The sequence below is a fragment of the Girardinichthys multiradiatus genome, chromosome 1, assembly GCF_021462225.1.
Source record: "Girardinichthys multiradiatus isolate DD_20200921_A chromosome 1, DD_fGirMul_XY1, whole genome shotgun sequence".
NCBI lineage: Eukaryota > Metazoa > Chordata > Actinopteri > Cyprinodontiformes > Goodeidae > Girardinichthys > Girardinichthys multiradiatus.
In genome coordinates this window covers 48,984,608-49,012,567 of record NC_061794.1, presented here as the reverse complement: position 1 = coordinate 49,012,567, position 27,960 = coordinate 48,984,608, and the positions used below count along the sequence as shown (strand labels likewise).

The following is a 27,960-nucleotide window of genomic DNA, read 5'->3' as shown; positions in this document are numbered from 1 at the left end:
ATCAGAATCATGAGAAGTTAGAAATGAATGAGTCAAATTACGTTCTGTGCAGGATGTCGTCTCTTTGCTCTGCTTTCGAGGATCCACCCAGCTGGTCGTCTTTGAGATGTGACTGAAAAACAAAAAAACATCTCCATCATCATCTTCAACGACATCAGCAACATCTTCATCTTAAAGCTTCGGTCACACTGTTTACCAGGCTGGAGTAAACATGAGAACATGGAACATCAAGTCCTGACCAGTGTTTGAGGTATGTGTGTCGCTGTTGATGTGCTCCTGTTCTGAATAGTGCATGTTTACTGGGATCAAGGGTGTGGAATTCAATGTTCTGCTGCGTCAGGACTCTTACCATCACAACATCATCATGTTTTAGATGTTTCCACTAGATTCATTTTATAATTTTGTCATTGCTCTGATATTAGAGGGGCAGTTGTGTAATACTGCAGATGTGCGGTATACATGGCGATTTTAAATGCGGCCATATGGGCAGTTGCCCAGGGCGGCACCAATGGGTGGGAGCACACAAGCAGCAGATAAAGCTCTATTACCTATCTGTCATTTGCACCCTGAACAGGTTTTCTACTGGTCTCACTCATGTGGAGTCAGTGGGGAGTTGGGATCCCTGTCTGCAGCTGACAAAAAGGAAGACTGTTTTATGCGCTTACTGCTGAACTGGACCCATCCCACCCAGAATTTGGATGGTTTTCTGGATTTTTATCAGTGGGGGGCGGCAGAAGGAGGGTCCCACACAGGCCTCGATCACAACCATCATCATGCGCAGTTTAGCAGAAGCCACCACGTTTGTTTCAGTAATAAATCCACATCATTGTTCTGCAGACTCAAGTTCAGGTGTGTTCAGGTAAACTATCTCGTAAATCTCATCTAATTTCAGTCAGATGCCAACTCAGCTGATACTTGGTTTTAATGATTACTGATACATTTCTTACTTGATGTAGTAGGGCTCCCCTGAGTCATTGTAGACAAGCTCCCAGTTTTCAGGAAGTGGACCTCCCCCTCTCCCTCTTCCCACTCCTCTGCCTCCTGCTCCGTTCTCAATTCTGTCACGACTCCCGACTGTTGAGTCCCAAGATTTGCTGAGTGGCAGCATTGTGGGCGGGGCTGAACCTGTGGAAAACAGCCTGGTTATGACTGTACCTCATCTGTGCAGGTGTAGGCAGGGGATGGGACTTTTCTACCTGACGGCCCATTGTCCTCCTCGCTGTTGTCTCCTTCTTCCCCTGCCTTCTCCAGGTTACTCAGGGACTTGCTCCTTGTCCGGAAGTTCCTCAGCAGGTTGCGGTGCTCTTGATACGTGATTGGTGGACTCTCTGGTCCGATGTGGACAGGACGGGGTGTTCCATAGTAGTTCCCTGTGATCGGTTGAGGTTAACAGTTTCATTAGATTTAGATTTTGAAGATTCCCTCACATGTTTTTCATGTTTTTTCTGGTTTTATTGGTAAACTTGAGGATAGTGCACATTGGGAGCGGTTTGGCATGTCTTCTTAACCGGTATGTGGAGACAGGACAGACCACTGAACTTCAGCTGTAGATAGTTTTATCAAGAGCGTGGACCCTTCTAATTACAACAGGCTGGAAAAGGATCACTGTGTACCGCGGCTCGCCTGGTTGGTTGTCAACCAGGCGAGGGTTGTTAATTGAAAATATGAGAAGCTGACTTTTAGACATGCATCAGATGCAACCGGTGTGTGTTGTCCTTTAGCACACACAGTTTTATCAATCACTGTGTTCTCTTAGAAAGGCTGGAATATGCTGTAAGGATCAGGGGAACAGCGCTAGGCTGTTTATCTGTCTGACAGATTCCAGTTTGTTCATGTAAATGATAAATCATCTTTAAACTCCAGGGTTAATTGTGGAGTACCACAGGGTTCAGTCCTTGGGCCAATTCTCTTTACTATATATATGCTTCCAATAGGTCAAATTATCAGGCAGCATGGGATAAATTTTCACTGTTACACTGATGATACTCAATCAGTAAAATCAGTCAAATCTAATACAGTCTGAACAGTGGGTGTTCCCCTCTTCTGGTTTGAAGTGCTGCTAAAGGTATTACATACTCTAGCCTGGCAAGTCATACAGATTTCCAATTCATTTAAATCCCATATTAAACAGGTTTCTAGGATTTCCTTCTTTCATCTCCAGAACATTGCCAAAATTAGAAATATCCTGTCCAGGAGTGACGCTGAAAAACAAGTCCATGCATTTGTTACTTCAAGGCTCAGCTTCATCCCAATTTAAAAGAAAAAAAATTGTCACAGATTACTGAGCTCCGGAGGTCCTTATGTGTAAATTCTGTTTCTATTTTAGTTCTTTTAATCCGGTCAGACTAATATGTGTTGGTGGTGGTTCTGATGTGGAGAGAGGGAGTTGACAGGTTTGGTTCTGCAGGTTTGCAGGATTAGAGACTAAATCCTCTTATTCTGTGGAAAGCAGTGAAAAGAAATCCAGCAGCAGCCACATGGTCTCTGCTCTGTAAGAAATCAGTCATGTTACCTGAACATGTTTTCGTTTTTCTTTTTCTTTTATAATTTTATCTTTATTGATTCCTAAGAAAGTATCATTCACACAATCTTAGGCATCTACATCACAAAACTAACTTCAACATTTGAAATAAGGTGTACAGATAACAGTCAAATCAAAAATGTAACTGCACTTTCCTGAGAAAGATTATGAAGTAGGAAATAAAGAGAATATGAAAAAAGGAAAGGTGAAAATAAGAAAAAATAAATAAATACATATATATTTAAATAAATAAATAATATAAAATGATTATGAAGTATGGCTATCATAGGAGAGTGGATTGTCGAGGGGATCCAAACTTGTTTGGTCCCCAAAAATGAAATCAGATCTTTTAGATTTTACATAGTCTACCCAAATCTGCCACCATTGACCGAATTGTTCCATCCTATGATTGAGGAAGGCTGTTATTTTTCCCATTTTATATATGTTAAATGTTATGTCAATGCAGTCATCTAAAGTTGGTTTCTCTCGTGAGAACCATTTTCTTGTAATGTTTTTCTTACTTGCTGTACATAAAATAGTCATCAGATATTTGTTTCTTTCTGAAGTCTCTTATGCCAAAATACATAAGCTTGAACTCTAAAGGAATGTTCTGCTTGAAAATATCTTGTAAGGCACTATTTATCTCTTTCCAGTAATCCTTTATAATTAGGCAGTCCCAGAAGACATGATAATGGTTTGTGTTTTTGATTTCTACATTTTCTCCAACATGCAGAAGAGTTTCCATCATAGTAGCATTTCTGAGCAGCTGTGATAAAGAATCTTACCAGATTTTTCCATCCAAATTCTTGCCATTGTAGAGATTTAATATATGTCCATTGGTATCTCCACATTATTGTCCATTCCTCCGCTGTTATTGTTAAGTTGCCCTCTTTTTCCCATCTTGCTTTGATATGTACGGTTGAATTGTTTTTAAGATCTATTACATTTTTATAGATAAGTGAGATGATCTTCCTTTTAATTTTTGATTTATAGGCATTAATAAAAATTTCCATTAGGTTTATATTCTTGTCAGTAATTGGCTTAATTTTTAAGTTAACAAAATTTCTTATTTGTAAATATCGATAAAAATCCCATTTGTCCAAAGAATATTTTCTCTTGAGTGTTTCGAAATCATTTAAGATTTTGTTATTCATTATTGTGCACAGAGCAGTGATTCCCTTGGATGTTCACTCCTTAAACCTGGCGTCCAGTTTGTTTGGTGTGAAGTCTGAGTCATACGCGATCCATTTTATGACTGCCAGGTCGTTCTCTAGTGCATTTTCTTTGACGATAGTTTTTCACGCTCTAAGGGTTGTTTTCATCCATCGGTTATCTATATTATTTATGAAACTTTGTAGATTTGCATCGGCCATAATTGCTTGTATAGGAACGGGTGTCGCCTTTGTTTCAATAGTTTTCCATTGAGCATTATATGCTGGGTCGCTACAGTATATCAGTGTTCTGGCTTGTGCTGCTAAATAATAATCTCTAAGGGAAGGCAACCCCCAACCTTTCACCCTCTTTTCCAGCTGTAAGACCTTATATCTAATTCTAGGTCTTTTACCCTGCCAAATATTTCTTTATAATAGTTTTTCCCATTCATTAAAAACTTTTAGATTTATTTCAATTGGTAAAGTTTGGAATAAATATAACAGTCTGGGTAGTATGTTCATCTTAATCGAGTCAATTCTTGAGCTAAAACTTAGGAAAGGAGTAAGATTCCATCTTGTGATATCCTCTTTAATTCTTTTTTGCATGGGAACATAATTATAATCGAATAGTTTTTCAAGGTCCTTTGGTATAGTAATGCTTAAATATTTAAAGTGGTTAGTATGCCAAGCTAATGGGTACCTGTTTTGGATTTCCTGCAGTGGAGTATAATTATAAGACAGCAACTGAGTTTTATTAATATTAATTTTGTACCCTGATAATTTGGTCAATTATCATTATAATTGACCAAATTGGAGGCGACTGTGGCTCAGTAGGAAGAGTAGTCATCTTGCAATCGGAAGGTTGTGGGTTCGATTCCAGCTCCCTCCTGCCATGTCAATGTGCCCCTGGGCAAGGCACTTAACCTCAAGTTGCCTACCGATCTGCATATTGGTGTATAAATGTGTGAGCGTTAGTGAGTGCGATTGGGTGAATGTGGCTCTAGTGTAAAGCGCTTTGAGCGGTCTGTATGACTGGAAAATGCTATATAAATTCAGTCCATTTACCATTTGTTTGAATAATTGCGGCAATACTGGGAGAGAGTGGGTTGGTCGTCCTACGTAAACTAATATATCATCTGCATAACAAGCCAATTTATGTTCTATCTCTTTGATAATTATTCCTTTGACATCCCTATTTTGTCTTATTGATTGGGCTAGTGGTTCTAAATATAATGCAAAAAGTAACGGTGACCACGCACACCTTGTCTTGACCCTCTTTCTAAAGTAATTCTGTCTGATAAATTTCCATTAATTTTAATTCTCGCTGTGGGATTATTGTATAGCGCCTGTATTGTTTTTATTATTGTATTATGTAGTCCAAATTTATGTAAAACCCTGAAGAGAAAATTCCATTCAACTGAATCGAATGCTTTTTCCGCATCTATACTGATAATAATGGCTTCCAGTTTATTTTTTTGTATGTGATCTATAACATGTAGCATCCTTCTTATATTGTCCTGTGTTTGACGTTGTCGTATGAAACCAGTTTGATCGTTATGTATTACCCAAGGGAGAAATTCTTCCAATCATCTGGCCATTATAGAAGTAAAGAGTCAATAATCAATATTTAAAACAGATATCGGTCGGTATGATCCGCATTCCAGTTTATCTTTGCCTTCTTTATATATTACTGAGATTATTGCCTCCTTCCAGCTCGGTGGTGTTTGAGCTTTTTTCAGAGTCCAATTTAGTGAAGGAAGGAGGATTGGAATCAACTCTTTCTGAAATTCCTTCTAAACTTCTGCTGTGTATCCATCCGACCCAGGCGATTTACATGGCTTTAATCTACTTTCTCTGTAATGTCTGAAGTCATCTTTCTATTCTGTTCTTCGTTCACAACAGGTAGTTCTAGTGAGTTCAAATATTCGTCAATTTGTTCTATAGTTCCTCCAGAAATGTTTTGAGTTTTGTAAAATATTTCAAATGCTTCCTGGATGTCATTCAATTTGTTCCTTAGCCCTTTGAACATGTTTTCTTAAAGGGGCAGTACGCTGATTTTTATCACATTCTCTGATGTGGCTGTGGGTGCGTTTGATTTTCATACCTTTGAACTTGCCACTCTCCAGCAGAGCTCCAGATTCTTCCAGAGAGAAAAACTCCTCAATGGAAACAAAGTTGTAATCCACACCTGATATCTCGCTGTCCCGCGGCTGCCTGGTCGTACCTGCCAAGAGGATGGCATGATGTCATCAGTGAGAGACAGAGAATGCTGAACTGTTGTCGTGGTGACGAAGGTTACTTACAGGTGTAAACACGACAGCTGGAAAAAGGAAAGTGAATCTCAGATAAACGTCTGCAGAAGTTTAATCTGAGAAGAGGTCTCACTCTGTCTGATTTATATAAAATCTTCATAATCTTAGCTGCTCGACACATTTTCAAATATTCTCACTTTATGTTAGGCTTTTGTATCAGTAAACACTGTTTATTATGGTGTGTCCATGGTGTATCGTGATGTGTTCAGGTGGATCTAGGTGTTTTCTCATGTGTTCAGGTGGATCCTGGTTTTTGTTCATGTGTGCTCCACTGTTTTTAGCCGTGTCTAGATGCGTTTAATGGGTGTTCAGGTGCATCTTACACGGCACGGCGCGCAGGTACAGGTTCTCCCTGATGAGCTGCTGAAGCTGACTGTCCACGGAGCCCGGAGTGAAACACTTGCTGAGGTACAACCTGAGGTCTTTGCACAGAGAGGAACCTGAACATACAGACAGGATATAATGTCACAGTGATGTCATACATGTATCCTTAAGGTTGTTTCTGGTCAGACTGTCTGAAGCCAAGAAGTGTTGTTTCATTTAAAACTTTTTTTAATTTTGGATCAGTTCTCCAGAGGTTTGTTGGAAAAAGAGCATCTAGCTGATGGACTGGCCTGTTCCCAGCAGAGACTGTTGAAGGATTTCGGAACCAGAAAAGAGACAACGACAGTCCTGTACCGTTGAACACCTGAAGACATGTTTGCAGGAAGGCTAGGACAAAATAATACCTGGAAATCTTCATCAGAATCAGAATCAGAATCAGAAAAGCTTTATTGCCAAGTATGTTTTTGGACATACAAGGAATTTGTTTTGGCGTAGTCGGTGCAATACAATACAAATTAAACAGTATAAACATATCTACAATATAATATAAATATATGTGCACAGTTTTAAGTGAGTGAGAGTAAATATAGAGCAGTATAAGATGCAAGAGCAATACAACAGTGCAGATGATCATTGTGCAAGTAAAGCAGGAGTCCAAGCTGAGCGTTAATGTAACTCATAGAGTTACAGGTTACAGGTGTCCTGTCAGTAAAAAAGGGGTGGGGGGTGTGGGGGAAAGAGAGAGTGTCAGGGTGGTTTCTGGGCTTTGTTAACCAGGCTGGTGGCAGATGGGAAAAAACTGTTCTTGTGGCGTGAGGTTTTGGTCCAGATGGACCGCAGCCTCCTGCCAGAGGGGAGAGTCTCAAAGAGTCTGTGACCAGGGGTGGGAGGGATCAGCCAGAATCTTCCCTGCCCGCTTCAGGGTCCTGGAGGTGTACAGTTCCTGGAGCGACAGTAGACTGCAGCCAATCACCTTCTCAGCAGACCGAATGACACGCTGCAGCCTGCCCTTATCCTTGGCTGTAGCAGCGGCGTACCAGATGGTGATGGAGGAGGTGAGGATGGACTCAATGATGGCTGTGTAGAAGTGCACCATCGTAGTCTTTGGCAGGTTGAATTTCTTCAGCTGCCGCAGGAAGAACATCCTCTGCTGGGCTTTCTTGATGAGGGAGCTGATGTTTGGCTCCCACTTGAGATCCTGGGAGATGATGGTTCCCAGGAAGCGGAAAGATTCCACAGTGTCAATTGTGGAGTCACAGAGGGTGATGGGGGCAGGTGGGGCTGGGTTCTGCCTGAAGTCCACAACCATCTCCACTGTCTTTAGAGCGTTGAGCTCAAGGTTGTTCTGGCTGCACCAGTCCAACAGATGGTCCACCTCCCATCTGTACGCGGACTCGTCACCATCAGAGATGAGTCCGATCAGGGTGGTGTCGTCCGCAAACTTCAGAAGCTTGACAGACTGGTGACTGGAGGTGCAGCTGTTGGTGTACAGGGAGAAGAGCAGAGGAGAGAGAACACAGCCTTGGGGGGAACCGGTGCTGATGGTCAGGGAGTCAGAGACGTGCTTCCCCAGCCCCACTCCTGAAGGCCTCTTCCTTATCCAGTCTTAACCTTCTGAGTTTAGCTGTGAACCAGGGTTTGTCGTTGTTGTAACTCACCCTGGTGCATGATGGTACACAGCTGTCCTCACAGAAGCTGATGTAGGAAGTCACAGCCTCTGTGTACTCGTCCAGACTGTTGGTAGTAGTCCTGAACACATCCCAGTCTGTACAGCCTAAACACGCCTGGAGATTCTCCACAGCCTCACTGCTCCACTTCCTTGTCGTCCTCACAACAGGTTTGCAGAGCTTTAGTTTCTGCCTGTATGCAGGAATCAGGTGGACCATGATGTGGTCGGATTGGCCCAGTGCAGCACGTGGGACGGCGTGATAAGCGTCTCTGATGGTGGTGTAACAGTGATCCAGAATGTTGTCCTCTCTGGTCGGACATTTTATAAACTGTCTGTATTTGGGGAGTTCGTGGGTGAGATTACCTTTGTTAAAGTCACCAACAACGATAACTAAGGAGTCCGGGTTGGTCCGCTCCACACTCAGTATCTGGTCGGCGCATGCGCTGTGCGACCTGCACGTTAGCTTGCGGCGGGATGTAAACACCGACCAGGATGAACGAAGCGAACTCACGGGGGGAATAGAAAGGCTTACAGTTTATGATGAAGGCTTCCAGGTCTGGAGAACAGTGCTGCTGAATCACTGTCACGTCGTTGCACCAACCACTGTTGAGGTAAAAACAGATTCCTCCACCTTTCGCTTTGCCGGAGAGTTCCGTGTCTCTGTCCACTCTGTAGAGCTGGAATCCTGCCAGCTGCAGCGCAGAGTCCGGTATTAATCCACACAGCCACGTCTCCGTGAAGCACAAAACTGCCGATGAATAAAAGTCCCTGTTTTTCCCCAACAACAGTTGTAGTTCCTCCATTTTGTTGGGAAGTGAGCGCACGTTAGAGAGAAATATTCCAGGTAACGGTGTTCGTAGTCCACGCTGGCGAAGACGTACCAGCACCCCAGCCCGTTTCCCTCTCTTCCGGCGTTTCACCGCGTGAACAAAGGTGAGTAAAGGTGAGCGAACCTTTAACCAGGATGTCCAAACATTCCAGAGCAGTAGGCAGAAATGTTGGAAATAACTCCTCTGGTGTAGTAGCCCTGATGTTCATGAGTTCTTCTCTGGTGAGAGAGCTCCGGGTACCATCACAGAAGACCGTTTTAAAGCAAAAAACAAAACAATGCGAACCAACACGCCGAGGCGACCATCTGCGGCGCCATCTTGAATCCATCATGGAACGGATCCTCAGAAATAGGATTGTTGAAACTGGGAAAAAGCTCAATTGAAACGATCTTTTTCTTTGGAGTTGCTGGTAAAGACCTACCATGCTTTGACATTAGCTGGATTGACTGGGTTTCCACTGCATTCCATTTGTATTAGGAAATTTTAACTGGAACACCCACAAAAGTTGGAATTACAAGTCAGAAGCTTGGGGCAACACGACCAAACCTGACTTCCGCATTGAGGATGGTTGCTACTCGCATCAATAGTAGTAAATCTTTCTTATTGTGACTGTTTTAGCAGTTCTTTATTATTTATGTAAGTAACATTTAGTCAGTCGTACACGTATCGCATTTCAGTGTTTACAAGACGAGATGTTTCAACGCTGTTTATATGCACTAAACACAGCATGGATCAGTGTTATTGTTGTAAGACCGCTGCTACTATGGTCCTGGGATCTGACATGGGGAAAAACAAATTGATAAAAAATATAATTATATGTATATATATATATATATGCATCCAGTGACCTGTGTTGCAGGAGATGTGTGACTCATAAGTGATGAAGCTCTGTGTACAGTAGGTGTGTAAACGTGTGGTGGTGCTGTGCGCTGTCAGACTGGGACCACGAAGAAGAGTGCAGAGAGAGAAGAAGAGTGTGCGTGCGGTTGTGTGTTTTGGCAGTATGCACGACGGCGACCGCGGAGGAAGTTCAGCTGGCTACGGTAGATTTAACGTGCCATCAGTGTGCAGTACAGTTATTAAAAACTCCGCTGTTTCAGCAGTCTGGTCCCTTCATTATTATAGAAGTCTCATCCACAGGACACACAAGTGCAGGGAGTTAACCCCGATGTGAACAACCATTTCGGCCCTGGAGGAGGCATCTCCCCTGTGTTTCCCAACCACCAGGAAGGGTTAACAGAAAGTGAAGAAGGTGTGCTGTTTTAGTATTTCGTGTGTATCAATTGTTTTCCCCATGTCAGTTCCCGGGCGCCGTCTGTTACAACTGCTAGCAATGAAACAAAAACAAGCAGGAAACTGGAACGCTATAACTCTGACGTAATTCCAGTTCGGCATCCCAGTTCTGACTTCCGAGGTTAATGGAAGGCATCATCAGCTCTGAGCTGTACCTGAACATAATCATCTCACCTGGGGACACAGTCTTGATTCTGATTGGATGAGGACAGGAATTCAGGACTCCTCTGACATCACCCAGTGTCATCCCCAACACGGGCGTCCCCCCAATCTCTAAGATGATGTCACCCACTGTAGCTCCACCCCCAGGGGCTGCAGTGACAAAAGGAAACTCGCCATAATCAGCTCCGCCTCCAATGGCCAGACCCAGTTCTCCTGAGCTGACACCAGCGCTCAGTGGGACGAAGCTCTCCTGGACCTGCAGATGACAGGAAAGAAGAGCTTTACTCACAGGAAGTCCAAATGTTCTGGCTGAGCCCGGGGTCACAGGGGAGTCCGTACCTTGGAGCGCCAGTGCAGCTTCTTCACAGTGGCTTTAGACATGGCCGCTGAGCTGCTGACAGAGGGAAAAGGCGATTACTGAGCATGCTCAGTGAAGACCTTCAGCATCACATACAGACAGCACTGACATTGTTAAAAATCAGAGGGATCTCAGAGGGATTCCAACTGCACCTTAAAACCAGTTCAGGTCAGATGACCAGTTCCAAGAGTTCACCTGTCTTCAACCACACCGGTCAGGGTTTCTGTCGTAGCCCAGATCAGATTTCACAGACCTCTCTGAATCCAACACACAAGTCTTACTTGAGGTCTGTGCCTCAACCCACGCTGTCAGATTAATTTACCATCACATCAGGTCCAGTTTCGGTTCCGGTCCAGTGTGTAACTCAGAACACTTTCTGTCTGGGCCCAATTAATAAAACCAGGTCGTAAGAAACGCTCCTCCTGAGGTCTCACTTGGTCGGAGTAAATCACAGTTAGCTGACGGAACATAAAAGAAGCTGTTGAACTTTAACATCTCTATCAATCTTTAGGTTCTGTTGACCCAGCTGGTTTACTCACATCCATCTCTGAAACATCTCCAACAACATGAATCAGAAGCCACCTCAAACAAATGTGACTCATTATGAAACCATTTTCATTCTGAGAAGGAATATTCCTATAAATGACCTTTTGGTTCTTACCGCCTCGTGAAGTCTCCCACAGGCTGGTGAGCAACACCAGAGTCTCCAATATTGGGATTTGGATCTTTTAGATCAGACTGATCCACACTAACTTCATGCTGTGAACTCCTGAGGAGATGAACAGCAAATATAAAATCTGTTGACACTGAGAAACACTGCAGCCACAAACATCTTCAACCCCTGAGGGACTTCCAAGTCCCTGGAGGTGTTTTATTTTCTAGTTTCAGCTTCAATGTTTTGTCTAAACTTCTGCAAAATAAAACCAGGATCAGTTTGTACAGAAAAGCACCAAAGGATGTTTTCTTAGTAAGCCACACAGGGCTGTTCTGTAAAATATTTAAATTTTAGATACTCAGCATGTTTCAGTAAAGCACCTTCACTATAGGAGATGTTTTATTTCAATTAAACAGAAAGATTAGTTTCCTCCTCATTTCCTTCCCAGGAGTGGGTGTTTTCCTGCTTACGGAAAACCCTGAGATTCCTCTGAACGGCGACTCAGAACCGTTTCAGACGGGAGGATTTTATTTTGGACTCTTGACAACATGAATCGTTTCACTGGTAGAGAAGATCCTCCATTGATTCATCGACTCACTGCCTCAATGTGAGAGCAGCAGATGGTGGCGATCAGCATGAGTCCTGACACACACACACACACACAGTAAATATGGATGAGCATATGTGAAGGAAGTCAGTGAGGAAACAAACAACAACGGTCAGCTACTTTCCCAAAAATACAGAATAAACGGAGAGGCATGCAGCGCTGCTTCTGGGTAGCAAAAAGACAGGAAGTGGAAACATCTCAGCTACTGAGATGAGACAGAGCAAGTAGCAGAGATGAGGAGAACAGAACTCAGCGGATCAGTCTCACAGATGTTAATACTAATCGTCCTCCTGTACCAGAGCTGGCACTGGAGTAGCACATGGTACAGTTCCTGATTACCATTTACACACACTGGCCATTTTATTACAGTTGTATTGCTTGTTAACAGACATTAAATGTGCCAATCACATGGCAGCAGCTCAATCCATTCATTCATCTAGACGAGGTGAGGAGAACTTGCTGTTCAAAGCGAGCACCTGTTAGGTTTTGAGTTTGAGTTCTTTCTGATCTGCCATGTCCTTTACTTACAATCATTTGTTTTCATTTCAGGTTGATTAATTATTGATTTTAGATTCCTGTGTTACATGTTTTAGTTTCCTTGTGGATCTGTTCCTTCCTGTTTATGTTCTTTAGTTAGTTCCTTTGTTTACTCAGATGTTTCGTTATTCCCCTGAAGTCCTTGCTCATCTCCATCAGTTACCTTGCATTCCTGTTCACCAGCTGTCTCATATTCCTCCTGATTGGTTCCCTAGGTCCACTGGTCCATTGTCCTCCTTACCTCAGTATTTATTCTCTCTGGTTTTTTGTTTTCACTATTGGATCGTTCTGATTGTTACCGAGCTCCATGTCTGCCCTCCCTGTGTTCCACACACCAACTCCGTTTTTGTAAGTTTACTCATTAAAAAGAGGATCCAACTTACCATGCTGCTGCCATGTTCTGGTCTGCATGTTGGTCCTGCCTAAACCATCCGCACTATGACAGCACCAGACAGGAGCAGAGAGGATGTTGAAGGCTGCATGGTTGTTGGTCTGAGTATTTCACAATCTGCTGGGATTTTAACTCACAACCATCTCTCAGGTCTACAGAGAAAATCTCCAGCAGCTGTATGAAGGTCAGAGGTCAAAGGACTATGGGCCGACTGGTACCAGATTATAGAAAGGCTGCAGTAGCTCCAATAACCACTGGTCCCAGCCAAGGTCTGCAGAACATCATGTGTGAAGGAACAACATGAGAAACCTTGAAGCAGATGTTCTACAGCAGCAGAAGACCACAACAGGTACCAGTCCTGTCAGCTAGGAACAGGAAACTGAGGCTACAGTTCACAGACTCACCAGAACTGGACCCGAACAGTTTGGAGAAGCATTGCCTGATCCAGACTGGTCAGAACTTGGTGGAAACAACATGAAAGCTTGGACCCATCCTGCCCGTGGTCTCCACAGGCACCAGATCTCAGTCCAACAGAACATCTTTGGGATGTGGTGGAACAGGTCAGCCACCAAATCAGCAGCAACTGAGATGTTATCATCTCAATATGGACCAGAACCTCTGAGGAATGGTTCTGACACCTTGTTGGATCTTTGCCATGAAGAATTACAGCGGTTCTGAAGGAAAAAGCGGTCCAACCTGGTACTAAAAAGGTGTACCTAATAAAGTGGCCAGTGGGTTATATGTTTTCATTTGGTAAAATTAGAGCAAGAGATAAACTTCCACCGTGGAGAGGAAGGAGTGGTGGAGAGGAGGAGGAGGCAGTAAGTAAGGGAAGGAGATGAAGGAGGCCAGGAGGGTAGCTTGGTAATAGCAGCTGTTAACGTGTCATTAACATGATTCGTCTGATTGTTGCTGTCACTTCCTGTTTGCTACGGACAACTCCTTGGTACCTCTCTGTGTGTGTGTGTGTGTGAGTTACCTCTACAGAAGAAGTTTGTTCCTCAGTGGAAGTTCAGCTGTCATGTCTGTTCTGTCTCTTAGTTCAGTCTCTCTTCCTGTTCCACTTTCTCTGTGCTTTCAGTCAGTGTCCCTCGGCCGGAGATAAGGCCGGTCAGAGTTCACTTCGTGTGTGTGTTAAGGCGGGACAAACGTAAACCCCACCTCCCTCTGATTGGCTCATTCAGCTGTCCATCAACAAGAGGTTAATAAACAACTCATTAATGTCACATTTCTTTCCTTAAGAAAGGTAAGGATGGAGGAGGGAGGAGACAAGCAACCAAGGAGCAATCTAGGAAGGAAACAGGGAAGTAATTAATGGGAACAAGGAGATGATGAAGAAGAGGGGATGGATGGAGGGATGGATGGATGATGAATGGAGGGATGGATGAATGGAGGGATGGATGGAGGGATGGATGGATGGATGGAGGGATGGATGAATGGATGGATGGATGGAGGGATGGATGGAGGGATGGATGAATGGAGGGATGGATGGATGGATGGATGAATGGAGGGATGGATGAATGGATGGATGAATGGATGGATGAATGGAGGGATGGATGGAGGGATGGATGAATGGAGGGATGGATGGAGGGATGGATGAATGGAGGGATGGATGGATGAATGGAGGGATGGATGAATGGAGGGATGGATGGATGGATGGATGGAGTGATGGATGGATGGAGTGATGGATGGATGGATGATGAATGGAGGGATGGATGGATGAATGGAGGGATGGATGGATGAATGGAGGGATGGATGGATGGATGATGAATGGAGGGATGGATGGATGAATGGAGGGATGGATGGAGGGATGGATGAATGGATGGATGGAGTGATGGATGGAGGGATGGATGGATGATGAATGGAGGGATGGATGAATGGAGGGATGGATGAATGGAGGGATGGATGGATGGATGAATGGAGGGATGGATGGATGGAGGGATGGATGAATGGAGGGATGGATGAATGGAGGGATGGATGGAGGGATGGATGGATGGATGGAGGGATGGATGAATGGATGGATGGATGGAGGGATGGATGGAGGGATGGATGAATGGAGGGATGGATGGATGGATGGATGAATGGAGGGATGGATGAATGGATGGATGAATGGATGGATGAATGGAGGGATGGATGAATGGAGGGATGGATGGAGGGATGGATGAATGGAGGGATGGATGGAGGGATGGATGAATGGAGGGATGGATGGATGAATGGAGGGATGGATGAATGGAGGGATGGATGGATGGATGGATGGAGTGATGGATGGATGGAGTGATGGATGGATGATGAATGGAGGGATGGATGGATGAATGGAGGGATGGATGGAGGGATGGATGAATGGATGGATGGAGTGATGGATGGAGGGATGGATGGATGATGAATGGAGGGATGGATGGATGAATGGAGGGATGGATGAATGGAGGGATGGATGAATGGAGGGATGGATGGATGGATGAATGGAGGGATGGATGGATGGATGAATGGAGGGATGGATGGAGGGATGGATGAATGGATGGAGGGATGGATGAATGGAGGGATGGATGGATGGATGAATGGAGGGATGGATGGAGGGATGGATGAATGGAGTGATGGATGGATGGATGGAGGGATGGATGGATGGATGAATGGAGGGATGGATGGATGGATGAATGGAGGGATGGATGGATGGAGGGATGGATGAATGGATGGATGGATGCTGGCTCATCCCTTGAGTTTAGCAGCTTTTCTCTGCCTAAATAATTGAATTAAAGGGACGGAAGGCAAGTTTCTTTATAGTAAATTTTATTAACAAGACAATTCAAAGTGGTGTACATGAAAAAAAGAAAAAGAGACATAATAGGTAAAGTACATTACAGTGGCAGAAAGGTCATTAAATAATTAACAAACACAAATAATTAAAGAGAATAAAAATGAATAATTACAATAAAAAGATGATAATAAAAAGGATTAAAAAAATGAAAATTAATGATAAAATAATTGCTAAGAAAACAAAAGGAAAGTTGGACTGAAAACTTAACTAATAATGTTTAGATGGCCCAGTCAAAGGCCGCTCTAAACAAATAAATTTTTTATCTTGATTTAAAGCAACTTAGGGTTTCGGCGCTTTTCCAGTTTGCTGGGAGTTTATTCCAGATTAGTGGAGCATAAGAACAAAATGCTGCTTCTCCATGTTTGGTTCTGGTTCTGCAGAGTAGATTTGAGCCAGAAGACCTGAGAGGTCTGGGTGGTTGATCCACTGACAACAAGTCTGTAATATATTTTGGTGCTAAGCCATTCAGTGATTTATAGACTAACAGAAGTATTTTAAAGTCTATTTTCTGAGCTACAGGGAACCAGTGTAGGGACTTTAGAACCGGGTCGATGTTCTCCACTTTCTTAGTTCTAGTGAGGACGCGGGCAGCAGCGTTCTGGATCAACTGCAGCTGTCTGATCCACTTTTTAGGCAGACCTGTGAAGACATCGTTGCAGTAATCAATTCTACTAAAGATGAACGCATGAATTAGTTTTTCAAGGTCCTGCTGAGACATTAGTCCTTTAATCCTGGAGATGTTCTTTAGGTGATAGAAGGATGACCTTGTTACTGTCTTTATGTTCCTCTGAAGGTTCAGGTCAGAAGATTAACAACCGGACAAATCTGAGAGAACAAACAGCCAAAGTCCAAAGAAAACTCTAACCGAACTTCAGGAAGCCCATAGAACTGTTGGCGCCACTTTAACAGAAATTTGGATCCTGGTAAAACAGAGTTGATCAGCATCTAGACTAGGAGTTATGGAGTGGTGAGGAGGTCTCTGTGATCATCAGTACCATTCCTGTTGGTGTGTCCTGCCTACAGCCTGATGAATTCGTCTGAAGGAAGCAATCAGTAATTAGTTCGCTCCAGAGTGGGCTCCTGTGTGAGTGGACTTTATGGGTCATATGTGGGTCAGTGTTTGGACATAATGACGTCTCTTGGCTGTGACCTCATTAGCTCTGACTTATCTAGTCTTCCTTCTGTTGCCTGGATGCTGCTTCACTTTCCAGCATTTCTCAGGAAGCTTTGAGCTGGAAACCAGCATCAGTCATGTTTCTATCAGGGAGGAAGACCTGGACCACCCAAAGTTCAGGTTTAACACCAAACAGGAGGAAATGGGTGAAACGGGCTCAGTTGGAACTCCACACACATGTTCCAAACATTTCTGGAGACACGCTGGAAGCAGAAGATCCATCCAGCGTGAATCTACAGCTAGTCACTTGAATTAAACCTGCAGACAAGAGCTGTTGCTTTTAGAACCAGAACCGATGCTTTTCCATACCCAACCCAGGGTTAAAGATGTCTTCATCCAACCAGAACAAGTACAGCCCAGACTGGACCAGACAAGTTTCTGACCCAGACTGTACCAAACCAACAGAGCAATCAATTCCACCAATACCAGGAACTTTCGGTGGACCAGAACCAAAGACACAGGATCCAACTGGGTTGTTCTAACTGGAGTTTTGTGAGCCAGACTGGACCACACCAACAGATGTGAATGATTCTTGTGGAACTGTTCTGTGTAGAGACCGAAACAGCCTCATTTAGAACAACAGGTAGGAGAACCGGAAAACCCAACTTGTTTGCGTTAAACTCTGATCTTCTCAGTTTAAGGAGCATCATCTCCTCCCTGCTGGGACTTGTAGTCTTTTACACCAAAGAACTGTAGACCTTCTAGAAGGCGAGCTGCTGAGCGCCAAGTGAGACTCACAGAGTGGAGCAGAGGGAGCGTTTAGCAACCCTCTGATCTTTATCCTCGGCTCCTCATCTAGCCTGATGGCATTAATCTACACTCTGCTGATGGATCGCCCAGCATCTGCAAACGGCTACGTTTCATCTCCAGATCAGAAGGTAATGGTGTTCTATCAGCTGTTTTCAGGCGATGACAGGCTACTTGGTGTTAAAGCCTCTGAAAGTCTGAAGTCTTAAGCTTAGATTTAAAGATGCCTGGGTCAGTGGTGGAGGAACGTCTAAAGAAACTTGGTTCCAGAGTCAAGGTGCTGCCACTGAAAAGTCCAGTCACCCCAATGCTTAGGTCTGGTCCTTGGAACATCTAATAAAAGTTGATGACCTCAGGAATCCGCCATGTTCAGATAAATAAGGTGGGGCCAGGCTGTTGAACACCAAAGAGGATAAGACAGGGGTGAGGTCCTCGCGTCTAGAAGTTCTGGTTAAAAGATGTTTAAGGGGAAACGAGAGAGAAACTAATTGTATGGCAGACTCACCTCTGTCAGCTGTGGCTACAATGTAGTGTGTGGATGAATGGGTGAATGACTGAATGTAGTGTGAAGCACTTTGGGGTCTCTGGGGACTTAAAGCACTATACAAGAACAGGCCTTTACCATTACAATAGTCGAATCTAGAGCTCATAAGAGCACAAACAGCCTTCTCCAAGATGGGCGATTTGAGAAAGGTTGACCTTTGGCCAGAAGATGCAGATGATAAAAACCTGATTTGAATATGTGATCAATCTATATTACAAACGGAAACTAGATCTCAGAGAGAAACAGAACCAGAAACAACGATCAGATCCAACCTGCAGCTCGTACTCTGAAGAACAAACTAACACAAGGCTGGACATCGGGGGGCACAGAAACAGAACCAATCATTAGATCCAACCCATATTCAGCTTAGTTCATCTCCACAGAACAAACTCACAAGAAAATGGATCTCAGTGAAATTCAGAACCAAAACGAACCATCAGATCCAACCCACTGCAATCAGGTGGATTCATCCCTGCAGAACCAACTAATAGAAAACTAGATCTCAAGAAACAAACCAAATCCAGCTAGCTAGCCATCTACAGGTCCTTCTCAAAATATTAGCATATTGTGATAAAGTTCATTATTTTCCATAATGTCATGATGAAAATTTAACATTCATATATTTTAGATTCATTGCACACTAACTGAAATATTTCAGGTCTTTTATTGTCTTAATACGGATGATTTTGGCATACAGCTCATGAAAACCCAAAATTCCTATCTCACAAAATTAGCATATTTCATCCGACCAATAAAAGAAAAGTGTTTTTAATACAAAAAACGTCAACCTTCAAATAATCATGTACAGTTATGCACTCAATACTTGGTCGGGAATCCTTTGGCAGAAATGACTGCTTCAATGCGGCGTGGCATGGAGGCAATCAGCCTGTGGCACTGCTGAGGTCTTATGGAGGCCCAGGATGCTTCGATAGCGGCCTTTAGCTCATCCAGAGTGTTGGGTCTTGAGTCTCTCAACGTTCTCTTCACAATATCCCACAGATTCTCTATGGGGTTCAGGTCAGGAGAGTTGGCAGGCCAATTGAGCACAGTGATACCATGGTCAGTAAACCATTTACCAGTGGTTTTGGCACTGTGAGCAGGTGCCAGGTCGTGCTGAAAAATGAAATCTTCATCTCCATAAAGCTTTTCAGCAGATGGAAGCATGAAGTGCTCCAAAATCTCCTGATAGCTAGCTGCATTGACCCTGCCCTTGATAAAACACAGTGGACCAACACCAGCAGCTGACACGGCACCCCAGACCATCACTGACTGTGGGTACTTGACACTGGACTTCTGGCATTTTGGCATTTCCTTCTCCCCAGTCTTCCTCCAGACTCTGGCACCTTGATTTCCGAATGACATGCAGAATTTGCTTTCATCTGAAAAAAGTACTTTGGACCACTGAGCAACAGTCCAGTGCTGCTTCTCTGTAGCCCAGGTCAGGCGCTTCTGTCGCTGTTTCTGGTTCAAAGGTGGCTTGACCTGGGGAATGCGGCACCTGTAGCCCATTTCCTGCACACGCCTGTGCACGGTGGCTCTGGATGTTTCTACTCCAGACTCAGTCCACTGCTTCTGCAGGTCCCCCAAGGTCTGGAATCGGCCCTTCTCCACAATCTTCCTCAGGGTCCGGTCACCTCTTCTCGTTGTGCAGCGTTTTCTGCCACACTTTTTCCTTCCCACAGACTTCCCACTGAGGTGCCTTGATACAGCACTCTGGGAACAGCCTATTCGTTCAGAAATTTCTTTCTGTGTCTTACCCTCTTGCTTGAGGGTGTCAATAGTGGCCTTCTGGACAGCAGTCAGGTCGGCAGTCTTACCCATGATTGGGGTTTTGAGTGATGAACCAGGCTGGGAGTTTTAAAGGCCTCAGGAATCTTTTGCAGGTGTTTAGAGTTAACTCGTTGATTCTGATGATTAGGTTCATAGATCGTTTAGAGACCCTTTTAATGATATGCTAATTTTGTGAGATAGGAATTTTGGGTTTTCATGAGCTGTATGACAAAATCATCCGTATTAAGACAATAAAATACCTGAAATATTTCAGTTAGTGTGCAATGAATCTAAAATATATGAATGTTAAATTTTCATCATGACATTATGGAAAATAATGAACTTTATCACAATATGCTAACATTTTGAGAAGGACCTGTATATCCATCCATCCCTGTATCAGAACATAAAAGACAGTTCTATTTAGATTCTGTCAGGTCAAACCGCTCTGAACACAAACATGCAACCTGCAGGAACTAGGTCAAAGGTCCCAGCAGATTGAAAATGAAGATGATGGAGGAGATTCAGTGTTTGTCCGTCTCTCTGCAGACAAAGAGCAACACTGACAGCAGCTGTCAGTCTGAATCTACAGCCACACGCCGACACACGCCTGATGATGTCATCAGCAAACAGTTGCCATAGAGATGGAGGAGTCAGTCTTTTCAGGATTCAGCCGAGGGGTCAGAGGCCACAGTGGATGCTGACCTTGAGTTCTGATCCAGGATCAGAAACCTGTCCTTAACCTGATACCTGAATACCCCTGAAGCATCACTGCAGAACTAACAGGTCAGTGTTTGGTCTGAATCAGGACCACGTGTGGTTCTGTACACCATCATCCGGGAACTGACACCTGCACAGGGGACTTCACCTGCTCCATACAAACTTTAAAGGCAAATATCATTATCATCGTTATATTTTAGAGGCAGAAAACCCAAAAATCCTGAGTGTGTGAAACTCGAATAATTCAAAATGTTAAAGGAAACTTTTTCGACCCATACGGAGCCTTCGGAGCCACACCATCTAAAACAAGCAGCTCTTCTATATTTGGATAACGACATGGCATATCATTACAACTGCCTGTTGTTTTAACAAAAAATAACATTCTATTAAAAATATGTAGATATGTGTCTGCTTACTGGCTACACAGAAAAGAACAGAGTGAGCATTCTTACTTTTCCCAGAGATCTTCTATGCAGGAAACATCGTATGTGAGCTTAAAAGTTTCAAGATGTTTCACACACTGGATCTAGAACTTGCCAAATACCTGCACCTTTATTTAAATGCCTGAATTGATGAGAGGTTGTTAAAGGTGTTGAACTCATTCAGACCCCACCCTCTCCTTGTTACCTGCACAGGTAAGCTTTACCACTTCTGCTATCAAGCACACACAGACTCACCAGTTTCACTTGAGTCTAGTTTATTTCTAAAAACGGGACAATAACATTGAATACGATTAGCATGTAAATATTGTAACGCCTGAGTGTCAGAGGTGGGAAAGATACTATGAAAGACAAGCAGTTATGAATGATTTTACTTCCTGTTTCCTGCTCATAAACTGTATGCTGAGAGAGTGAAATCACATCCATCAACTCCTTCATGGCAAATCTTGGAGCTGCAGCAACTCCAGTTAGCTTCGCCATTGAGGTCCAGCAGAATGAGGAGCTTATGGTCCAAATGTAAAACGTTTTAGCATAAAAATCCGTTATTTGCACTTATGAATCTAATCACAAAAGCAGCTAGATCACTCTGGAATATTATATAGAGGTTTGAATTTAAACATGTAAAAATATCACACTAGTTTATTAGAATCATAACTATGGTCTGCATAGAAAAAAGAATCTTCTCAATATTCTGGATGTTTTTCTTGGTTTAGGACTAACAAAGATTTAAGGTAAAGTTTTATTTTAAAATATTTAGAATAAATGTACTAATAAATCAGCTGAAATCAGAAATACAGCAGGGAGAAGCATTTTATGCATGACATCAATGTTTGATCCCCTACCAACCAGTAAATCTTTTAAATTATCTTTATTGGTCATTGCACATGTACATTACAACGAAATTTGTCCTCTGCATTTAATCCATCCATTATAGGGAGCAGTGGGCTGCTATTGTGCAGCGCCCGGGAAGCATTCTGGAGCTAAGGGTCTTGCTCAGGGACCCAGAGTGGGTATCTGTGAGATACGAACCTGGCCCCTTATGCCCGGAACGCAAACCTCCTGTTCTAACCACTAGGCCACCACTCCCATATGCACTAAATTAAGTACGAATTAATTGCTGTCTGTGTATCCGGTATTCATTCAGGAATGGGGTAATTAAGGTACAAGCGTTGCTTAACTTTTCTCTCTTAGGTCTACAGAAGCAAACTGTGCTCCAGAGAGTTCCCAGCAGAGACTCTGTCTCTACAACGCCGAGTGGAGCAGTTTTCCCGCTCTGAAGGAAGGACAACTGGACCGCATCACCATGGTTACAGCTGCAACGTGCAGTTTGGCCGGCTGACAGAACGAGCCGCCCCTCCCCCCAGCTACGAGGTTAGCTGAAGCTAACCCTTTGTTCACTGTGGATGCTTTCTTCAACTTCGTCGCCCAGACAACATTTCCTCAGCACGGTTCATGTAAGAGGTTAAGTGTTTTGGGCAGAGAGACGTAGTTTAGAATGAAATAATCTAAAGTTTTTGTTTGATTCTGATGATAAGCTATAAGCTTCTTTTGTTAGCTTTAACCGCTAACAGCTAAGAACACGTGCTGCCTACTAAAATGTGGTTAGTTTTCAATCCAGTAAAATAATATTTCCCTAAATATTATTTTACTAAACTTGATAACTAAGTAACACAATTAAGCCCATTTCTCCAGAAAGATTTGGTTCTTATTCAAAATAATATTTCTTTAAATATTATTTTAATAAATAAAGGCAGCTAATGAGACACCGTTGAGAATTAGTCATCCAGAAGGTTTGTTTTATTCAGCAGATCATTATTTAAAATATTATTTTATTAAAATAATATTTTATCTGATCTTACATTGTGAATGGTTGTCTAAATGTTTTCTGATTATTGTCTAAGTTGGTTCCAAGACTAACTTAACTTCATTTCCAGATTCTTCAAGATAATCCTTGGTTCTCAAACATAAACATTGCATGGTAATGTTGCATCACTTTTTTGGTCATAATTATCAATCATCTTTAATTAACTTGTTTATATTGTACATAGTCCATTAGTCTTCATTATTCTTTAATTCTGCTTGGTAGTTTAGTTGGATTGTTTTAGCAAAGTAAAGAGTTTGTTGATTGAAATATGTTTGACTTTAAGTTGACTTATTTTTGTTAATAAATTCTTGTATTTTAAGAAATTGTGTGAATTTATTCCATATATGTGCAGAGTTTATGCTGTTCAATAATGTCAGAGCTCGTCTCACACCTTTCTATTCTGTCCTAATACCATCGCCTTACTGGGCTGGTATTCACAGGACAACCCTTAACAGACCCAAATATTATTTGATAAAATATTAAAATATTAATATTAAATAATGATCTCAGATTCATAATCACAACAAAGTGATACTCATGTATTATATAGAATCATGACAAATAGAGCAATATATTCCAAGCCTTTTGTTTCTTATAATTTTGATGATTACGGCTTACAGGTAAAGAAAACCCAAAATTAATGGTCTCAGGTCTCATGGTGTCACACCCTAATTAGCTAATTAACTCCAAACACCTGCAAAGGTTTCCTGACCCTTTAAACTGTCTCTCATTCTGGGTCATAGGTCACACAATCATGGGGAAGACTGCTGAGTGGACAGATAACTAGAAGACAGTCATCGACACCCTTCACAAGGAGGGGAAGCCACAAAAGATCATTGCTGAAGAAGCTGGTTGTTCAGAGTTCTGTATCCAAGCACATTAACAGAAAATTGAGTGGAAGGAAGAAGTGTGGCAGCAAAAGGTGAAACCGCTGCCTGGAAAAGGACTGTCAAACGAAAGCCATTTAAGAATCTGGGACAACTTCACAAGGATTGGACTGAGGCTGGAGTCGGTGCATCAAGAGCCACCACACACAGACGGATACTAGACATGGGCTACAAATGTTGCATTCCTGGTGTCAAGCCACTCCTGAACCAGAGACATCAGAAGCATCTTATCTGGGCTAAGGAGAGAAGGAACTGGACTTTTGCTCAATGGTCCAAAGTCCTGTTTTCAGATGAAAGTAAATTCTGCTTTTCATTTGGAAACCAAGGTCCCAGAATCTGGAGGAAGAGTGGAGAGGCACAGAATCCACGTTGCTTAAGGTCCAGTGTGAAGTTTCCACAGTCAGTGATGGGTTGAGGTACCATGATATCTACTGGTTCTGGTCCACTGGGTTTTCTGAAGTCCTGAATCAATGCAGCCTTCTTCCAGGACATTTTAGAGCACTTCAGGCTTCCTTCTGCTGAGATGCTGATTTTAATTTCATGGTCACCATCACCATGGTGTTCCTGTTCTTGACCTTCCTTGACCTGAACCCCATAGAAGATCTATGGGCTGTTGTCAAGAGGAAGATGAGAGAGACCAGAACCAACAAGGCAGATGACCTGAAGGCAGCTATCAAGGCAATCTGGGCTTCCATCACACCTCAGCAGAACCACAGGCTGATCTCTTCTATGCCATGGCCCACTGATGCAGTAATTCATGGAAGACAAGGCCCAACCAGGCATACTTTCCAGAAGCCTGACATTTGTGCTTATATTTTGTGATATTCTAATATTCTGAGACACTGAATTTTGGGTTTTCCTTCCCTGAAAGCCATAATCATCAAAATTAAAAGGAATAAAAGCCTGAAATATTTTACTCTATGTGGAATGAATCTCTATTCTGAAAAGAGTGGTGAAAAATGTTGCACTTTTATGCAATATTCCAATTTTTTGCGATGTACTTGTACAGACCTCCTGCTGCCTGAAGACCTAACTGAACTTCAATAATCCTTTAGAAATTTCCTTCAGAGTGGATCCTGTTGCAAAGGGCTACCTGACCAGGTATTTGATGACCTGGCTGACAATTTGATGCTGCTGATGGAAAAAAGCTAATTCCTTCCCTCAGAGTCACGTGACAGGAGCTCAGGTGTGTTTATCTTTTTGTCTTTTCAGGAGGGAGAAACAGAAACAGGGAGCATCGTGACACACCTGAACGCACCACCTCCTCTCCTCCCTGTGACCTCCTCCTCCTCCAGCTACTCCTGCCACCATTCACCTCACAGCAGACAAAGAGCAGCACATCCAGCTGCTGGACGGACACCATGGAAACACGCGCACACGCCCGAGCCTTTCCACGTTGGCGCGCGCGCGCACACGGTGCGATTGATGGAGGAGATGACCGACCCTCCGTTGCCCCCTCAGCCCGAGCTGCGGGCTGCATGTGTCGGCTGGAAATCTGCTGACGGCGCCGTTTCCTCATGCCCGAGAACCAGCAAAAAATGGCCGCAAGCGCGCGCGCGCCGGCGCGTCGTGCCGCACAAACATTGTGATAAATAAACAAACAACAAAACAGACAAAAAAAGCTGCTTGTTACCTTCATATTTTTTGCCGCGTGCGGTCCGGTGCGCGTGCCTCTTCTTCTCTCTGCTGCTGCCGCGCGCTGCTGCTGCGGCGTGCATGCGCCAGCGTGCGCGTCTGACTGTGCGTAATTGTCCACTGCAGGTAAAAAAAATGCAAAGCGTTGAAAGGTGGAAGACCACACACACGCATGCGCGCGCGTGTTGCCTGCAGGTACAGCAGCAGCTTTACTACACTGACGGTTAATGCGTGTGTTTATGTGCATGTGTGTAGGAGAGCCACGCCTCCGGTGGGCGGAGTCTGTGATGAGGAGGGTATTCAGAGTAAGGGGCTGACGTCACCAAAGACTGAATCTGCTGGGAGGAAAGGATGAGTTTATGGCAAGCCATTACTGCCAAATTTCAGCACTTTTCCATCTCGTCTTATGAAGAACAGGTGTAGAAAACCTCATTTAATAAGAGTCAAGATGCTGCATTTTAAACAAAGATTTTGTACAATATATTATGGTCATTTAACACAGCTTTTTACACCATCAAGCTGTAAAATGAACTTTTTTTGGTCATTGAACATTGTGTTTCTTTTCACTAATTAGCAGAAAAACATCATGATATTTTCCAAATCACACAAATTAAGCTGAATCATAAAGGTTTGTTCTACTGCTAAATGACCCAAGATGGCGCCGCTGATGGCAGCCTCTGAGCTTTGCTCTCTCCTTTTCTGCGTGTTTTTGTGGAGCTTTCTGCCACCATTCGGTGGTCTCTTTCAGCAGAGAGGAACTTGTAAACATCAGACAGTCTTCTCTTGACATTCTTTCACCATCATTCATTGACGCCAGCGGAGATCCTGGCTAGTGGAGCGGCGTCTCTCTATGGGCTATACGGAAAAAGAAAAGACCCGGCGTGCTCGTGAAGCTCTGAAAGCGGGGAATACGCTCACCCTTGCCTTCAATCCACCTGGCAAATATGCATTCCCTGACCAACAAGATGGATGAACTGCTTCTCCTGACCTGTAAAAACTCAGACCTTCACAGATCTGCTGCCCTCTGCTTTACTGAAACCTGGCTGAGTGAGAACACCCCGGACTGTGCCCTTCTGATACCGGGCTTTCAGCTGTTCAGAGCGGATCACAACGTTGACTTATTGGGGAAAAAGAGAGGAGGCAGAATCTGCTTTTATATAAACGAAGGTTGGTGCAGAGATATCAAAGTGTTGAAGAAGACATGGAGTCCTGACCTGGAGTCATTTCTCATTAACTGTAAACTGTTTTATTCACCGAGGGAGTTCTCCTTGTCTGTACTGGTTGGACCGTACATACCACCTCAAGGCTCCACTTCAGATGCTGAAAAACAACTGGCTGAGCTGATAACAGACGTGGAGAAAAGACGTCCAGACTCTCTCATCATTGTTCTTCGGGATTTAACAGAGCAAACCTCTCCAATGAACTTCCCAAAAACATCCATCACATTGAGTGTCCCACCAGGGATAAAAAAACATTCTGCACTACTGCTACACAACTTTAAAGGATGCATATCATGGTGTCAGCAGGGCTGCTTTGGGAATTTCTGACCACTCTCTGCTCCATCTCATCCCAACCTACAGGCAGAAATTAAAAGCTTCCAAACCTGTGGTTCGGACTGTTAAGACGTGGACTGATGAGTCAAAGCAGATGTTACAGGCCTGCTTTGACTGCACAGATTGGACTGTTTTTGAAACTTCAGCCACTGATTTAAATCAACTTACTGAGGTGGTGACATCATACATCAGTTTCTGTGAGGACATGTGTGTAGACCAAGACCTTCTGCAATACAGTAACAATAAACCTTGGTTCACTTCTCATCTGAGGCAGCTATGCAGAGATAAAAAGAGGCTCACAGCATTGTGGACCGGGCCCTGTATTAGCAGGCCAGACACAAATTGACCAAGGAGATCAAAGCAGCGAAGAGAAGCTACAGTGAGAAGCTAAAGAAAAGCTCAGATGAAGACGCTTCTGCTGTTTGGAAAGGTTTGAAAAACCTGATTGCCTACAGGAGACCTTCCCCCAATCCTGAGCAGAATCCTCACCTGGCAAATTAGTTGAATGGCTTCTACTGCAGGTATGAAAAGCAGCAGTTCATACCTCAACCCAACTCCTCCACATTCAGACACTAATTCTTGCTGTACACCAACCACCCCGCTACCTTCAGACCCTCTGCCTGCACTTAGGATCTCAGAGGAAGATGTGAACAGGCTCTTTCAGCACCTAAAAACAAGGAAGGCCTCAGGACCTGATGATGTCTCCCCATCATGCCTGAGAGCCTGCGCCAACCAACTGGCCCCATCTTCACCGAGATCTTCAACAAGTCACTGGAGCTGTGTGAGGTTCCCTCCTGCTTCAAACGCTCCATCATCATCCCAGTACTCAAGAAACCCACCATCACAGGACTAAATGACTACAGGCCTGTAGCCCTGACGTCTGTGGTCATGAAATCCTTTGAGCGACTGGTGTTGAAGGACATGAAGGACAGAACAGAACCGGTGACAAAGGGCAGACCCGGCCGGAGTCCAACATGCACCGGGAACAGGTCCGACTTAGTGCC

At 43.6% G+C, this 27,960-nt stretch overlaps 1 protein-coding gene across 6 annotated transcripts in view; it reads right to left on the bottom strand.

Moving 5' to 3' along the window:
• Positions 1–25,612, bottom strand: part of magixa (MAGI family member, X-linked a) — a 57,742-nt gene extending 32,130 nt beyond the window's left edge. For 2 of the 6 annotated variants that reach the window (XM_047365706.1, XM_047365736.1), the window contains exons 1-8: positions 25,402–25,538; positions 10,602–10,656; positions 10,275–10,518; positions 6,308–6,424; positions 5,777–5,896; positions 1,197–1,370; positions 948–1,125; positions 42–112 (exon numbers count right to left, since the gene is read on the bottom strand). In XM_047365706.1, the coding sequence (XP_047221662.1) occupies positions 42–112; positions 948–1,125; positions 1,197–1,370; positions 5,777–5,896; positions 6,308–6,424; positions 10,275–10,518; positions 10,602–10,643 (946 nt within the window). In that variant the 5' untranslated portion in view covers positions 10,644–10,656; positions 25,402–25,538. Of the gene's footprint in view, positions 1–41; positions 113–947; positions 1,126–1,196; positions 1,371–5,776; positions 5,897–6,307; positions 6,425–10,274; positions 10,519–10,601; positions 10,657–13,789; positions 13,869–25,401 lie in introns of those variants that run through there. The other 4 variants (XM_047365753.1, XM_047365715.1, XM_047365726.1 and 1 more) reach the window with 4 other exon arrangements.
• Positions 25,613–27,960: the final 2,348 nt, after the last annotated feature.